The following is a 17,060-nucleotide window of genomic DNA, read 5'->3' as shown; positions in this document are numbered from 1 at the left end:
AAAGAGAGGAAAATTAACGAACAAAAACCAAAGTAAAATAACCGTCCAAATTAACCTAACTGCCAAATTGTCCAAATTGTCGACAAACTGCCAGTGTATACTGGTAATTTGTCGACAAAACGGACAAATACTAGCCACACAGTTAATGCTGTTATCGTGCGATGTGTATCGCTGGTGTTAACGGAAACGTGTCCAGATAAAGCGCACTTACAGAAATACTGCTCCAGCTGATCGCGCTTCCGGCCGCGTAGATAACGAACCAATTTCAGCCGGATCACTTGGCCGGTATTGCGCAGCAGCTGCACTGCATCGTGATTGCTGAAGCCTTCTAATCGTGCACCATCCACCTGTTTAAGAAGAGACGATAATTTAATGTTTAAAACACAGTTGACAAAAACCTTAAAAGTTTGCCGGTCTCTGGAACAAACTTCCCAAATAATCAAATCTTTAAATATTTTAAATTTTTTTAAAAGCTACTCTACGCGTAAAACGGAACAAAATTAAATTCCAGAAGTTTCCTAAAAAATTAACAGATTTAAAATCTTGTATAAAATAATCCCGCCAAAATATTCACAAAAATTGGCAGCAAATTTTCCAGAAATTGTCTAAATCGGATACCGAGATCTCGCGACACAGACAAATCACGTGTAAGAAAAATATTTTAAAGTCCCAGAAAACACCGGGAATTTTCAAAAATCAATGCAGAATAAAAGCGTCGCACTGCTTACTTGTACAATCTGATCGTGAATGCGGATCCGTCCATCGATGTCAGCTGCACTGCCTTCGGCGATACTTTTGACGAAAATGCCAGAAATCTCATCTGCAAGCCACAAACCAAAAGCTGCTGAATACTGCCACTACTGCATGCGATTGCCGCAGACTGCCAAACCAGCATCATTCAGCAAATCAGGCAAAAATGTCTGACAAGTGTCTCTGGCCACTTTTTCCATCCCAGTTGCCGGCACATACTACACAGAAATCCGTACAACAGACATAACCGGCTGGGATTTGACGCAATCGGAATTATTTCCCGCTCACTTGTTCAACATGCAAAGTATGACTCTTTTCCTACTCATTGGCCGTATTAGCACAAAATCAATATTTCCCCATAACAGCGGATTATATTAATCCCCTTCCAAAAATGTTTCACTCTTTAGCATTCAAACCATGTACTTCCTACGCGGAATATAGCATCCCACAAAATGTGTACATCGTTAAATCAAAGACCGATGTATTTCAAGGTTAACATCAGCAAAATACAATTTTTATAATAAACGTAAAGTTTTTGCATACAACTGCAATAAAATTAAATTTAACAATATTACGGAAAAGCACTAAATATTAATATAATCGCTTATTATTTTCATACGTTTAAATAATTTTGTGCATAAATATTTTTTATATACATATAAATTTTCGTATACATATAAATATTTATTAATATAATTATTATAGCTAAATATTTTTAATATTTCGATTTCAATCCCCGAAATTTTTGGCATGTTGTATAACATTTTTGTAATGAGTATAACGTTTACCAGGCAGCAAAGTCAACAAGCCGCTAAGAGAAATTCGGAGCCCCAAATGAGTTCGAATTGTCCCACGCGCGTAAATTGACAGTCAGCTCATTTCGGACCCGCACGACGCGGCGCGTGGGGGGCCGCGCGGCGCATAATGGATGGTGTTCAGGGGAACGGCGTGATCGCTGTTGGATTAGTTACGCATGTTTCTTCACGCCACACCCCTGATGGCCATTGATACGCACTGCTAATCGATTTGTCTTTGCTCGTTAGCCAACACATGCATCGTAGAAAACGGAAGCATTCCAAAGCGATTTTTCTTTCATTCTTATACTTATAATTTTCAGTGCGACGAAAAGTTTTTCCGTAGATTTGCTAAAAATGTTGCATCATGACATCGTCAGCCGCATCTGTACATACACGTATTACCGTCACCGGAAAAACCAGACAGTGTACAAGAACTATTGACACTATTTTTAAAAACTTTTTTTTTCATAGCGTTCTAAAAAAAATTCAAGGGAAATTTCTCCCGGCGTTATGCTATTCATTTTACATTTCTTCCCGATATGGATTCTTATTTTTTTTATCGAAGTTGCCGGTCTACTACGATTACGCCTGCAGTATTATGGAATTTTGAACGCGAAGAACCGGATCAGTAGTTTTCTGAGTTGTGAAAAAATATTATAACACAGTGGAGGGCCCAAAATTTTAGAATGATAATAGAATATTCATTCTAGAAAATTTGTAAAAATAAAAAATAAGAGAGATAAAATAAAAAAAAACATTACTAACAGAATTTTTCTTGAAAATGTGTGAAAAAATATCTACAGAGTACAACTCGCGCTCACCCGCAGAATCTTATCCACCCGGCATCAATTATCAACAAACAGCTAATCCCAACACGGCGAAACATAATCCCCGTACTAAAAGTTTAAAACCGGCTCGGGCAGCAATCAGCTACTGCAAAACAACACACATTTCCCGGGTAGATAGGAAATACACACACACGCGCGTCTCTCACCCCGGGAATCTGTCCGTCACGATCAATCAGCGGGCGAAAAAAGCCAGAAGTGATGTGTGTGTACTGTGCGTATATATGCTGGCCCAGTCACTATTTACACTACTGCGCGCCACACAGTGCTCCCCTATTTTTAAAGTGCAGCGCGCGCTCAACTTGCGCTAATATAGCCCCGAAAAATCCCGTCTGTCTCTGACCCGCGCAAAAACATTCAAATTAAACCCCTGATTTGTATCGATTTACCCGAAAACGCGGGAATGGACACTTTTACAGTTGACACTCGTACACTCGCTCTCCGCGCATTCTCTAGCCCGGCTTTTTTATCGATCACGCGAGTTAGACAACGGGTCGGAGAAATCCGATACCCGGTATACGTTTCTCATAACTTCCATGTTTTTTAAATGCAACATTAGAGCGACGGATCGGCCACTGTCGAGCTCAGCGAAAAGCACCTGCTGTCGTCATAAATAAACGCACCATTAAAGTAAAAATTGTAATAAATCATCGACACTGTCATACTGCATTAACAAGGTTTACAAAATTCATGCGCTACCAGCAGGGTAAATTTAAAAAATATCGGCTTAAAAAGCAGAACAGTTATTTAATACGCATAATTATTCCATGCTTAAGATTGTACGACTTCTGTCGGCTATTTTTGACGACCCCTTAAAGAGCCACTAGTCTACGAATTCATTACACCGATCTAACCATGCTGTCTCTGTTAACGCAAGTAAAAAAACCCCATCACCTCAAACCATTAAGTACTACAAATACCCAGCATTTACATTAAATGGGAAAGCATCTGAGCAGTACAGCTAATTGCAAAGATTCTTGCATTCCTAATTTCCTACCCATCAAGTCAGTATCCACATAATAAGATTTGGCAGTAATGGGTCCAAGATAAATACATGAACAATGCACAGTGAGCTAAGTTCTGCCCAGTGATACAACTTAACATACCTTGTCCGCCCACGAAGCCGGCAATGGTGATGCCCAGTCCCTTCTGGTCCTTGGTCAGCTCCACCTCGAAGCTGTCCATCTCGTCGTCGAACTCCGTCTGATCGTACAACGGCTCCTCCTCGTCCACGACGGGCGTGGTGATGTGCGCGGACACGCGCCGCTCAATGGCCATCATCGTCGTCACCTGCTCGCTCTCCCGTTCGGGAACGACGTGCAGGCTCTCACGGGAATGTGTCGAAGATGGCCGTCGTGGCTGTAGATCGGAACATTTTAATTGCAAAAAAACTTTTTTTCGAAAACTGAATTTTTAATTTTCGGATATAATATTTCTTACATGTTTTCAGATAAAACGGACAGTCTCACCAGTAACGATGAAACGTCTGCCGCTGTACTACACCATTCGACGTCATTCTGGCACCGCCGTCACGCTTATTTAGTAAAATAAATTTCCAGTTTAAGACCATCACGGCTGCTAAAAATTTTATTAAGTAATTTTTGATAACAATTTAATAATTAAATAAATAATAACCAAAAAAAATAAAAAATATTGATAAATAATTTTTTACAAAAGAAAGAAAAGTTAATGCGTCATATCACAGCAAAATCTTCTAACGAAGCATATCGTAAGGCTAAATGCTCAGGACTTCCGTGAACGAATAATTCAACGTGTGGCCGCCATTCCACTACAATTGTCGATTCTAGCCAATCACAAAGCGGCTTATTTCGTGATAGCTAATGCCATTTTTATTTCTCATTTTCTTTCTTCCTTGAATTTATTCTCGTAAATCAGAAAACGCTTTACGATTATTCCTTTAATTACTGACCGTGGGAGCAACATGGTCCGTGACAACCGTGACATTTTGAGCAAAGGTTTGGTAGCTGGCGGCGGAGGGCGCGGGGGAGGTGAGCGGGGTTGCCTTGGTGGTGACGACCTGTTCCTTGTGGAAGACGGTGCGGTAGGACGGCGGCGGAATGTTCTCGTAGTCGTAGTTGACCGCGTCCGACGACTGCACGACGGCAATCTCCTCGTCCACCACCACCGTCGTCGTCGTCTCCTCCGCCGGCACGGCCGTTATCCGGATGCCCAGGATTCTCTCCAGAGTGTACTGATCGTGCACATCACTAAAAAAAACCAATTGTCTTTATCACAATGAAAGATTAAAATAAAAGCAGTTGTTGACCGTCACATTTTCAAAATTTTCCTACAACTTGCTCAAAGATATCAGCAGTGAAAAGATGAACACGACTGAAAAGCCACCCTTCTACGAAACCACCTTCCAGCGGAATTGCTGACAACCATGTACAATTAGGACATAAAATTTTATAATCTTTATTTACTTGACCATTTTACGGATAATTGAAACACTTGTACCAGACTGTCAGTTAAACCAATAAATTTTTATGCTGAAATAAAAAGAAAGATAGTTCAGCCGCATCTAAAGATACACTAATGAACGCGAACGTTAAAGCGTTTATGTCAACGGAAATCGCTAGGAACATATATGACCACCGCACTACAAAAATTCTGTACTGCGAATTTATATATTTAACGTACGCCGATCGGATGAGGTAGACGCCGGCATCGGACTGGAAGCCCTCGTGTTCCGGGACGAGCTCGGTGTTGCGGGCGACAATGAGGCGGACCGCGTCGGGTGTCTGGCGCAGGACGGCGGCCACCTGGTCACTGCCCATCCCGCGTAAGGCCACGGCGTTGCAGAAGAGGATGTGGTCGGATAGGCGCAGCCGGCCATCGCGGTGCGCCACACTCCCCGGGAGGATGGTCTTAATTACCACGCCGGTGCTGCGCCCGCCGGTGATCCCGAAGCCCAGACCGCTGCCGTCGTTCAGCAGGTCGATCACCTCCACCTGGGCCCATTCGCTGTTTAACTACACAACACCCAAAAAACCCGCGTCACCATCCAACACATCCGCACGCTAAGTAAGTAACAAGCCAAAACAAAAACTACGAAATGAATGAATTACAGCATCACACGATATTAATACGTTTCAGAAAAGGGCAACCATCCAATGCCATCCAATGAAAAGGGCAATGTGCCACCGCACTACAACGTTACTGCTACAGTTAATAGTTCACCGTCTTATCACCAACTTAACAGTGTTTTCAGTAATGGCACCCGTACAGATGGTACACTGACCGTTAAGTCGCCGTGAAAACAATAAAATGTGGCATCAACTAATAAGCCCAGCAGCAGTATTAAACTATAGATATAAATTGATTTCCTATTTCAACTGCACCGAAATGCCATTTTACGCGTATTCGCCGAATCCTCCTCAAAAAAACATTCTCCACTATTTAAATCGCAAAAATAATTTATCCGAATACTTCAACCATATATTTCGGGACAAACAAATGGGGAAAAAGTCAGAAGAATTAAATATAACGCAATATTTTAATTGCTTCGTAAATGAATGAGTTACTCCACAGGCGAGAGAATTAGAATCGCAAGAACGCCTCCGCACTACAGTGTCATTATCTACTTCGATGTTCAAACAAATGAACTGCACGAAAGTACAAATTAGTTCTATTTTTATTTTAGCTTTAATATTTTAATGTCAACTCGCTAACCGACAAATCGATAGCGCGAAAAACTAAAGACACGACTCCAACAAATATTCCCTCAAATGGGTACAACGCTTTAGAAATTCATGTTAACGTACGCGTGAATGTGCTGCCATCACACTACACAAATGTTATGATTTATCATTATTATACTGTATTAAATGCCAGATCGGTAACGATACAATTCAGCTGCTAATCGTAAGTAATTCTACTATGCCATTCTATTAGTCGTATCACATTCATCTCATCTTTCTTCGCAACAAATTCACCCGTAGTTCACTGAAAAACAATTCGACTGCATACTTTAATTTTTTTGTTGAAACTCACCACCATACTGTCGTCCTGGAATGACTGCCAGGAGTCTCTGGAAGACTGGAACGTGGACGATGAGGATGCGGAGACGGGGACGTGGTGGTCGGCGGCAGCCTGCAGGACGGCGGACTTGTGAGCCAGCGCCGCCGGTCCGTTGGTCAGGGTGTTGGCGTAGTGGTTGCCCACCACCGGCACAGGGGTAGCAGTCGCCGTCGCAGCAGCGGCGGGCTGTTTCTGGAACAGGGCGGCGTTGGCGCTGTTGCGGGCCAGTACCAGTTCCACCAGTCCGCTGGCACGCTGCAGTAGACTCACGGCGTCCTGGTGCGATACCGGCGCATGACTGTCCACAATGCACACACCGTTGATCGCCACGATCTGGTCACCTTCGCGCAGTCGCCCATTTCTATGATGCAAAGGAAAATCATTGCTTTCCACTCCTTGGAAAAACTTTTATTTTCTTCGTTCTTATACCCGCGTTCTGTACAGTGTAACTACCCAAGGTAAATCCAGTTTACTGCATGATACGAAAATATGAGCAATTTTCACTAGTTTATTTTTCTTCATAATATTCATGTTTTCTTAGGACAAAAACATTTCACAAAACCGAATTTTATTTACAATGTTATAATAACAGTTAACAATGACAAACAAAAAAAACATGTAGTATGCAAACTGTTTCTAAACATAAGCGTTCTTGAAATTAAATCTGTCAATAACACCAAGCCACTACGACTGGCACAATTTTATATGAGCCATTACACTACAATACAACCCAAGTGTTACAGGACATTACAAATTTGCAAGGCTGCTTGCTGCATTCGTCATGCACATCCCCTCATATTCCACAGATCATTTTTAATTAAAATCGCGCAATAACTGCAACCTATTAACCCCATCCAATATTTGCCATTCGTAATCCGTCAGTAATTCTCAGCATAAGCCCAACCAGAATTTCGCATATCCGGTACTTGCCACACAACCAACCGTGACAGAACTCAAATGTAATGACAAGATCTAAGTGGCACTTGGCCGAAATTATCATCGTTATTTTATTATGTGCTTTGCAGCTAAAGTGGCGATTCTCAAATAAATTATATCGATCTAACCCGCTGGCAAATGTTAATTTAAATGGTCTCGCGACTACGGCTTTTCATTCCAAACGGAAGCAACCAGCGATATCATGGATACATAATTATTTCCCGCTGACGCTCATATTACCGATGTAATGCAGTTTTCTTCAACGTTATAACGGATTAATAACCGCCACAAACAAAAAGTATCGTAAACAATTTTTGTCGATAACTACAGAGTAGAGTATAATAACATCAGCCACAAATTAACACAATCCACAATCCTCGAAAAATATCCTGTAATTCGTGACGGGATAACTAGATACCAAAACGTCTGTCACAGAAAAGTTGTCACTGCGAGCGAAAGCGTAGTGCAAAGGCTAAAACCGATATCGGTCCTTCGTGAACTAAAAGTGTAACGAAAGATACAAAATTCACATAGCAATTATTTTCGAAAAGAGAATTAATATTCCAGAAATTTTACTTTTATACACTTTTTAATTTAAATTTTTATTTTTAGCACGCACATTTTTAGCAAGAGCGAAAAAGACGCGCATTGTGCTGAATTCTAGCCGGAAGTCTCTCATTAGCCAGCGTCTGAAAGAACGCCAGATCATCCCGCACCGATAAAAAAACCCCATCCATTTCCCCAAGTTTGTCCAATGTGCCACGATGGCAACACTCGCCTTTATCGCGAGTAAACATTTGGCATCAAGAAGCCACGAATACACACACGATAATATCGGCCAGCACTGGGTCGATCGATGCACCCGCTGCTCGCTGGAGATGGCCCAGACCATTTCCTCTCCACGCACAGAGGAGAAAAAAAACACAACCACCGCGCGCCGCTCTTCCCTTTCTTTCCCACGATTAGCCCGTCCCCCGGTTGAGGGGATAAAGCCGCGGCCACACACGCTAATGCCAATATTTGCTGGCGGAATCAGCGTCGTTGCAGCCGCACTGGCAAATCCTAACAACCAACACAACGACACACATAGTGCCGCGTGTATATATACGCGGGAGGAAGTTTCACTGGGCCAAACTGATTGTGTCATCTGTCATGTCATTATGCCTAACCATCACTCGCCACTCAAATCAACGTCAAATGGACATCAACCTGCAGCAGCAGCCACACCCGCGGACTAACAATCATACGAGTATATATACCGGGTGTAGTGTACTCGTAATAAACTGTAATTAACTCCGCCAGACATGCACGGTTCCACGGCTGTGCAAATTTAATGAGACATGCTAATGGTCGGATGTGCCGAAAGATGCCGGTGAAAAAATTACCAAAAAATTCCAAAAAAACTGCAGAATCATGCCGTTCAAAAACAAATTCCGAAAAAATCCCAAACAAATACAGAATCCCAAACCCGAATTTTATTTACTGTTTGTCATAATGTAATCAGTATGTTTTTGGACGAGAAAAATTTGTGTTAAGATTTTTAACCAGGTTGTTCTTTTTTTCCCAAAATCCATCCTAATCTTCCAATTTGTTCTAATATTTTACTGGAATCAGTTTTTGCTTCATCTACAGATTTACTTGTTATTTAGAAATTTTTTGGAATTTTTAATTTGAATTTTTCTCGAACGATCTCGAAAAAAATTAACAACGACTGTGAATATACTTTAACCGGTTTGTTATCTCATTATGGCAATTTATCCTAATTTTGCGATTTTTTCCAATTTACCAACGCAGCTGCATTGAACCGATTTTATTTAATCTAGTTATTTAAAAATTTGTATGCCAGCTTTCATAAAAAGTCGCACCCTTCTCTTCAGTAAATATGCATGTCGGTTTTGTGCACTAAAAACAAATATTAAATTTTCATTCTATTAATTCTGCTTCGGCATGCACATTTTCCCCGCAGCATGCATAAATGCATAATTATCACTGGGAATTGTGTATATTTAATTCGCCCATTCCCGCCTCCGCTGGAAAAATATTAGTTCAATCAATAGCCATTTAATCCATTGACACAACCACCGCCGTTCGCTGCGCACCCAACTACGGACAATTAACCAATCCAGGAAATGCCATTTAACTCAATGGCGAAAAATCAGCCCTTAGGCCAAACTACTCTCTTTCGCTGTTCCCCCATCCGGCACACCAGCGTAATTCCCTCTGTACGAGTTTGAATAATATTGATAATCCACATTTAAGCAATTGCGCCAACACCGGCTATACCGCATAATGGCGTAACGCACACACAAACACACAGACACAGAAAACTCACAGTGCGCACATTTATATCGAATATTTGTTCCGAATCTGACACGGGCTCAACTGACACGCAAGCGCCCCAGCTAAAAATTCTCCTCCTCTTTCAAACTCCTACACACACAGGCTATTGATCTCCCTCCATGCCCATTACCGAAACGATCTCATTGATCTTCCCTTAAAACGCCACAGTCAAACCGACAATTTGACACCGGATCACGGCGCATCGCCTCATTTCCCTGTACACTGCATTATCCCGTATGCTGTTTGTACAGAAAATACACAATTTCCGCTGAATTAAACGCTAATCCCGGCGCAACCAATAACGTCTCTGTAGCTATCATGTACTGTTAACAGCAGTGTACCGAGAAACCATTACTACAACCGTGGATTAATTTCAAAATCGCTTTCTTTGTGGGTCTCAGAGCGTTCGATGGCCCTATCATCGGCAGTCGGCGTTATATACAGTACCTCCCGTCCCCGTCTTTTTCTTGGCCGGCTACACTAACGACCATAGAACAAACCAGGACAAATTATTTTGTCAGTGCTGTTTGCTGGCTGGCGGCGCTAGCGCGAATCCCCCAACTAACCGTTAATATTAGGCCGTCGCGTCGATGATTGCAAATTGCATTACACTGTATGTAATGCCGGCACCGGGTACATCTTTCCCAGCACATATTACACTTCGTCATTCTTGACCCAGCCTGTGGAATTTTTGTGATGGACATTTGCGCAAAAACACGGCAGAGAGACGAGCGAACGGCGGTAATTTATATAAATGACGGGCTGCAGTTTAATATGCATGGAATGATCATCAGATATTCAACTCTGACGTCAGTCCGACAGATGACACCGCGGAAGCCGGCAGAAAGCGCTCGTTTAAACTACGCACAAATCCCGACCTGATATTAACCTCGAAAAAATCATTACAAAAATAAAAAAAACTTTATTGGCAAATATGTCCATTAAGGGCCGCGATCTTCATAAAAAACCACAAAAAATTTCAAAACAATGATAAGAATTTCGTATGACATAACGAAGCTGAACGGAGGTCGGTGGAATTAATGAAAAATGCATTCGAAAAATTCCTAGAAAATCGCGAATCAAAAAATGATTTCTAAATTAATTAAAAGCAAACCGCTGCAATTCATTTGGATTAAAACCAAAAATATTTTATTAATGCCACTGCCCGGAAACGCTATCACAAAAATAACCATCTAAAAATTCATTAAAAATGTGCAAAAAATAATGGCCTGGAAAACTGCAAGCCGGAAAACTTCCGCATAATTAAAACATCCAAACCTGTCATTTAATATTTCAAGTATATGATATGCGCGTTAATAATTCATTTTTCGCGAAACCGCCAAGCACATGCCAAACGCAGCGCTTGCATACATCCGAAAAAACACACTTCCCAGCGCCGTCGCATCCGCGGCAACAGCAGCAGCTGCAGTAGGTCGGTGGCGTTTTGAAGACCAATTAATTTGGACCCGTACATCCTCTTGACAATCATTCCTACTGGAAATATCGTCACGCAGCACTGCACAAGCATAAGCGCCGCACACACACAATAAAATGCTTAATTCATGCCCCGGCACAAACCGGCCAGCTTCACGCCGCGGACCAACCGTCAAATTAACAGGCACATTTACGTTTAATGATTGTCTCTTCCTTCCTTATGCCGCGGATACCACGCGCGGTCTCTGCAATTTACTTCGGGGAAAAAATAACCAACCTTCCCCAGACATCATTAAAACCGTATGCTCAACTGCGCAAATACAAGAGCCATAAAATGCTGGCGAAATAATTTCCGTGAATTCAATGCCTGTTTCCACTTTCCGGGTTCCTCAACTCATTAAATAAATACGTAATCTCCTAATGCCATGAAACGCTGAACATCCAGACTGCTTTCTAGACAGTAACATTAAGGAAAAATTCTCTAATAAACGCAGCAGGTTGCGAATTCAGTTGCAGCTCAGTGTATACAAAGCACAGAAAATAACTTTTATTCGGCAGCGGTCAGATCACTACGCTTGCGCACATTCACACTAATTAAAATGAGTCACATTAATAAAATCAGAAGCTGCATTTGTAAAAAAATGCGGAAAAATCGAAAATCAATTTAGTAAATTTAAACTGTTTTACCTAATTTTACAAAAGTAGCCGTGAGAATTGTAAACCGAAGTAAAAGAAGAATTCAGAAAATTTTATTTGAAGAATGTAATATTTAATCGACATAAATTACAACAATTTTATCATGACTTTACGTTGCTGGTTGCATGCTGCAACTAATGAAAATTTTAATAAATTGTTTCCTGATGACACGACTATGCATAGCAAAAGTGCATATTTTTTCCGCACACATATAAACGCGCAATTCAAAGTGCAACACTGGTTTGCTAAAAGCCCAGTACGTCATGTATATATTCCCTGGCTGTCAGTTCCATCAGAGCAGTCAGCAGCAGCATGCAGTCAGCTAATATAAATGCACACTTCCGTTTCAATATGGGAAACGTTTAGATGCAGCATATTCGTCTTTCATGCCCAACCGGAAGAGCCTGTAAATTAATACCTTCATCTCCGCAAACATTACACAGGCCATCCGTTGATATAAGCCTTCAGCAAGCACTCAAAGTATCGCTTAGCCGGTCTCCGTGATATACCACGCTCCAGAGAAAAAACGCACCACAGTACAACGCAACTGCGCAATCGCCCCCATTTTCCACAGATAAATTTCTCCAAAAAATAAATACATCGTTTTTTGTGTGTGCAAATAGCGCAATCGATTTCTATATAAAATGGTTCATTTCGCCAAAAAAATGTTGCAAAAATGCACACATTATTCAGAAAAAACTGGAAGCGAAAATTCGCTATGGAACCCGAAAAAATCTTTACTTAATACTTCGGAAAACTCCGAAATTTTTGATCGTTATTTTACGAATAATTCGCAGAAAAATTTTCCGGAAAATCCAGAGAAACCGGTAAAGTAATTCGTTGCGGAAAACGTAAGAAATTATTCCTGTTCTTGCAATTATTGCGTAAAACTCCCCCAAATTCACCGCTAACAGTTTAATTGCATAAACAAATTATCAGGAATTATTTCAGCTAAAATAACTCACCAGCCACACACTTGACATTTACAAACCTCCATCCGAAAATAGCCCGTACTCACTCGGAATAATAATCACCAAAATCCGACAAATACACATATATACACGCGCCTGTGTCTATGTGAGTCTGCAGCCCGTCAAACGGCCAGCACAGGCTCATACATTATTAGCAATGTTATTCCTCTCATCCTTCGGACAAATCCCGTAATTTGCTCAAGTGCGTTCAGCTACGCCAACATCTCTCCTCGATCGAACGCGCGCGCGCTCTCGCGCCACACATGCATCCGTTGCACACAGACACCGTTAACAAAATTCCACCCAATATTCCGCTCAAGAAAAAAAACCAATCAACAATCAATCTATCCGCACAATATTGCTAAAAAAAATTCAATATCCCTGTAATAATCAATACAGAAAAGAGCGGCAAAAAATCCCGGTTAATCAGATGGTAATTCGGGGTGGCCTGGCAATCAAAGACTAGAGCGTGGTGGTGGTGGTGCAGTGGTGGTGTATTTGTAATATTATTTTCACTGGCAGCGAATCCTGACGTTTCAAGTGGTGCCCGTGCATGTACGAGATGCGGGGAAGAGAGAGCGCGAGAGAGTGTACACAACTCGGAAGCCGGCTTAGTTGGGGATTGGAAGCGGGACAAGTGCAGCTGCTGTGGCGGACGGACGCTGCGTATCTATGCTCCGCCACCAGCGCCGAATACCGTCGCCCTCTTCCGCTTCACCAAACTCTCCCGCCCCGCCCCCTCCCTGTGTGTGCACCCTGGATGGTTCAGTTCGTTCAGCCGGGAATATATGAATATTACGTTGAACGTGTAGTACGTAATACGTATCGATAGACATATCTGTACAACCCGGAACCAGGAAGATATGTCGCGGTGTATATTATGTCAGACAAGCAGTGAATGCACCGATTTGCTGTAAACACACCTGTGTTTGACGTTATACCGTTTTTTTTTTATTCCCGCGATAAAATCCCGTAAATGAGAACTCGGTCATCACGCGCAAACCGGGATCTTCACTTCCCGCGAACGTTGGCGGATACTTTTCTCGTAAAATTGTTTTTTCGTCAGATATTCGCTTAATTCCTGTTATAATATGCAACTAGGGCTCCTGGATTTAAAATTGTAAATCAACTAAATTAATTTCCATCCAAAACTCCATAGGGCTGTACACTGTACATGTTGTCAAATTTATAACAGGAAATAATTTTCGAGATACGCATATCATTCTGCACTGATGTTCAATTTTAGTCGTTTAAAGGCTGATTTTTTTAATGCCTTATTCCCCAAAAAAACCTAACTGTTGAACTACGCTTGTTTTTTTCCAAAAACAATTTTTGTCTGTCATAAAATCCCCTCGCGAAATTTAATTTCCTGATTACCATTTTCCCTGGTTTCTCTGTGATTCACCCAGCACTACTTATTGATAACATGCGCCATCACCGGATGGCCAATTCCATTGTCAAACGGCCTTTTTCCCTCCACCTCCCCCGATTTCCTGGATTAATCCGCGTTTTTCACCGGGCCACTTTCCTCGTGAAATATATAAGCCCTTAGTGTAAGCAGCCCAATCAATGGGGACAGCACTGCACAGCACAATACACACACATCCCCTGGCCACAGCCGTGTGTGCGCGAGCGGACGGGGATTTCGCTTGGCACTTCCCATCCGAGCACATAAACCCATCGGAAATCAATTGGCACAGCTTAGCGCGCCAGAAGCCACCAGCCCACTGCTTTCCCACTGCACCCATTAAATGCCAACCAAACACTCTGTGCAACTATACGCTGATCCCTGGACTTAGAAGCCAGCCAGACTCGGCATACAACGTGGACAATACGAAACCTTTTTAAAAGATTCGACATTAAATTTTTCTTAAACGATAAGATTACCGGCACAAAACGTTAACACTGGGAAAAAAATAAATAAGAGCCGGCAGACGCAACCGGAAGAGCGTATGATGGTTGCTGTAGCTGAAAAAGCCTTTCTCTGCATTAAGTGGGTGTAACAGCTTTTGAAGTTCAATTTTTTGTTCGATTTTAAAAGGTTACAGTAAGAAAAACGGCTATCCCATTGGGATAAGTGCACTAAGCAAGCGCGTACCGCACCGAGTGACCTTCAGCCCTTAAAAAATATGCGACAAGGAAACAGGCAGAAAATGAAAACTAATACGAAAAAAGCACAGATCAAACGTCACAGAAACAGCAGAAAATAATTATCAAATAATAAGCTTAATAAAATGTTTAAGAAAAATAAAACCAAAAATCACGTTTCAACGAGTAGCCTTACGATTGATACCTTTAAAATTTTTTATTTATACAACCACGTCAAAAAAAATTTTAAAAATGCGACGAACGAAGCCAACCGGAAGTACACAAGAACAGGGGGGAATTAAACAAACCCCAGCGTAAATTAATCGAAAAATTTGCATAAAGAAGATAGGGAAGCGGCGGGAAATCGGAGAAAAAAGGTTACACAGCAATCCCGGCGCAAACATCGGCACAACGCGTTAAGTGGGAGTCGGGACGCGCTGTTGGTCCAACTGATTAGCATTTAGCCGACATTCGGCGGTGCGGGGCCGGACAAAGCGCTCCCAGTGCGCCCAATCCCCTTTTTCTCCCTTCCGGCCATGCAGCGGTCGGTTGGCTGCCTTCCACTATAATCCATACACAACCAGCGTTCCCTGCACTTTCTCTTCGCACCCGGCATCCTTAAGTAGATGGAAATTAAGGAAATTACGCGCAGCAAAACGGAAGCAGTCCCGGCCAGCCTCCCGCGCACTCTTTTTCATCCCTTTCTCCCTCTCCATATCTCGCTCTTACAGAGAACATTCCTCGAATCGCATCAACACATTTCGGTCTGTAATCAGCTTGCGGATTACTTTCCACTGGGACGCAAAAAAACAACAGACATTTTCGGTATCTAATGGGCTTTAAACCCCGTTCGTGCGCTCTGCAGATGTGCACAGTGGTAATCGATTGCAAAAAGGTCAGAGTCAGTCTTCATTTAATCGATGGCGGGAATACAAAAGCCCGATAAATGGATCGATGCAGATCATATTGTTTTGCTAACTTCATTGGCTATGGAGACGTTCAGCACGCCAAACAGTCATTGTTGACGCGGAGGCTGTATGCGGTGTCGACAACAAAATAATCATGAAATATTTATACCGTAAACGCTGCAGCCGGATGCCGGCGCTAAAGTACACTTTCACGACGGAGAACACACATCGTTTAATTTAATTTGGCGATATCATAATGTTCCAACCTAAATGCGTCTCCCAGGAATATTTTTTACCGGATAATAATTACATTTAAAAGCAAGAAATCGTTACGTTTGAACGTGTTGTATCTACAGTATACATTGTATTATACCGTAACTCACCAAATAAATTAAATAACCTAAATATTAACACGGTACACCCAAATCGATTAAAAAAATTAGCGTGGAAACGACAGAATGCTTATCTCTTTATCTTGGTTCGATTAAGCTTAGAGTTGCTAGTCAGACGAACTAGACTATTACATGCAATACCACTACACTACAGCTGGAGAACCTTGCAATGACAACCCAGCCAAACTTCTACGGTTGTTACTGTAAGTATGCAGGATAACTAGACGAAATTTCCGGTGAAATAAGCGAGAAATCCCGCGTGCTAATCGAACACGACGTAAATCTTTCCACAGCACTTACAGAGCAGCAGGACTCTCCGGTTGGATATCCTGCACGAAGATCCCGTACTCGCCACCCTCCACCCGCATCCCGGCCACGGAGAAGCCCAGACTGCGGCCCTCCCGCTTCTCCAGGCGTGCCACGACAATATCCTGCCCGTGCCGTTTCGCATCACGAAAGTACTCCTCCAAGACATGCTGAAAATACACACTCCAGCTCAGTCCGCATTCCTCCACAATCTCACATAAATGCCGGATCTTTTTCGGCATTATTTCTGTTTTTTAACGCGAAACACCCCGTTAACGACACACATCCGGATAATCGGCTGTTTCCCTAACACGCGCTGCATCCACAACAGCAACCACATTTACACGCTGCAGAGTCTGTCGCCGATAATCGCCGGCGAAAACGGAACAGCCAGGCACTGCGTTTTCACACATAAACGACTATCAATGGGGTACCCGCGGAATCAATCGGGAAAAAAACACTTCATTAATCACAAACAACTCTCCAGCCGCAATCCACGCTCAATCTGCTTTGGCCCCGCATCAATACCGTTAACTCCGCGATACACGCAGGCACA

General features: G+C 42.3%; 1 protein-coding gene across 5 annotated transcripts in view; it reads right to left on the bottom strand.

Annotated features, from left to right (window-relative positions):
• The window catches only part of LOC129584445 (multiple PDZ domain protein-like), a 50,134-nt gene that overhangs the window by 22,378 nt on the left and 10,696 nt on the right, over window positions 1-17,060 (bottom strand). For 4 of the 5 annotated variants that reach the window (XM_055476603.1, XM_055476606.1, XM_055476604.1 and 1 more), the window contains 7 exons: window positions 16,499-16,674; window positions 6,407-6,794; window positions 5,054-5,385; window positions 4,323-4,620; window positions 3,499-3,751; window positions 729-820; window positions 212-347 (listed from right to left, as the gene is read on the bottom strand). In XM_055476603.1, coding sequence (XP_055332578.1) covers window positions 212-347; window positions 729-820; window positions 3,499-3,751; window positions 4,323-4,620; window positions 5,054-5,385; window positions 6,407-6,794; window positions 16,499-16,674 — 1,675 coding nt within the window. Of the gene's footprint in view, window positions 1-211; window positions 348-728; window positions 821-3,498; window positions 3,752-4,322; window positions 4,621-5,053; window positions 5,386-6,406; window positions 6,795-12,857; window positions 13,312-16,498; window positions 16,675-17,060 lie in introns of those variants that run through there. The other variant, XM_055476607.1, reaches the window with a different exon arrangement.

The sequence above is a fragment of the Paramacrobiotus metropolitanus genome, unplaced genomic scaffold, assembly GCF_019649055.1.
Source record: "Paramacrobiotus metropolitanus isolate TYO unplaced genomic scaffold, Prichtersi_v1.0 Parri_scaffold0000013, whole genome shotgun sequence".
Lineage (NCBI taxonomy): Eukaryota > Metazoa > Tardigrada > Eutardigrada > Parachela > Macrobiotidae > Paramacrobiotus > Paramacrobiotus metropolitanus.
This window is presented reverse-complemented; position numbering and strand designations above follow the sequence as displayed.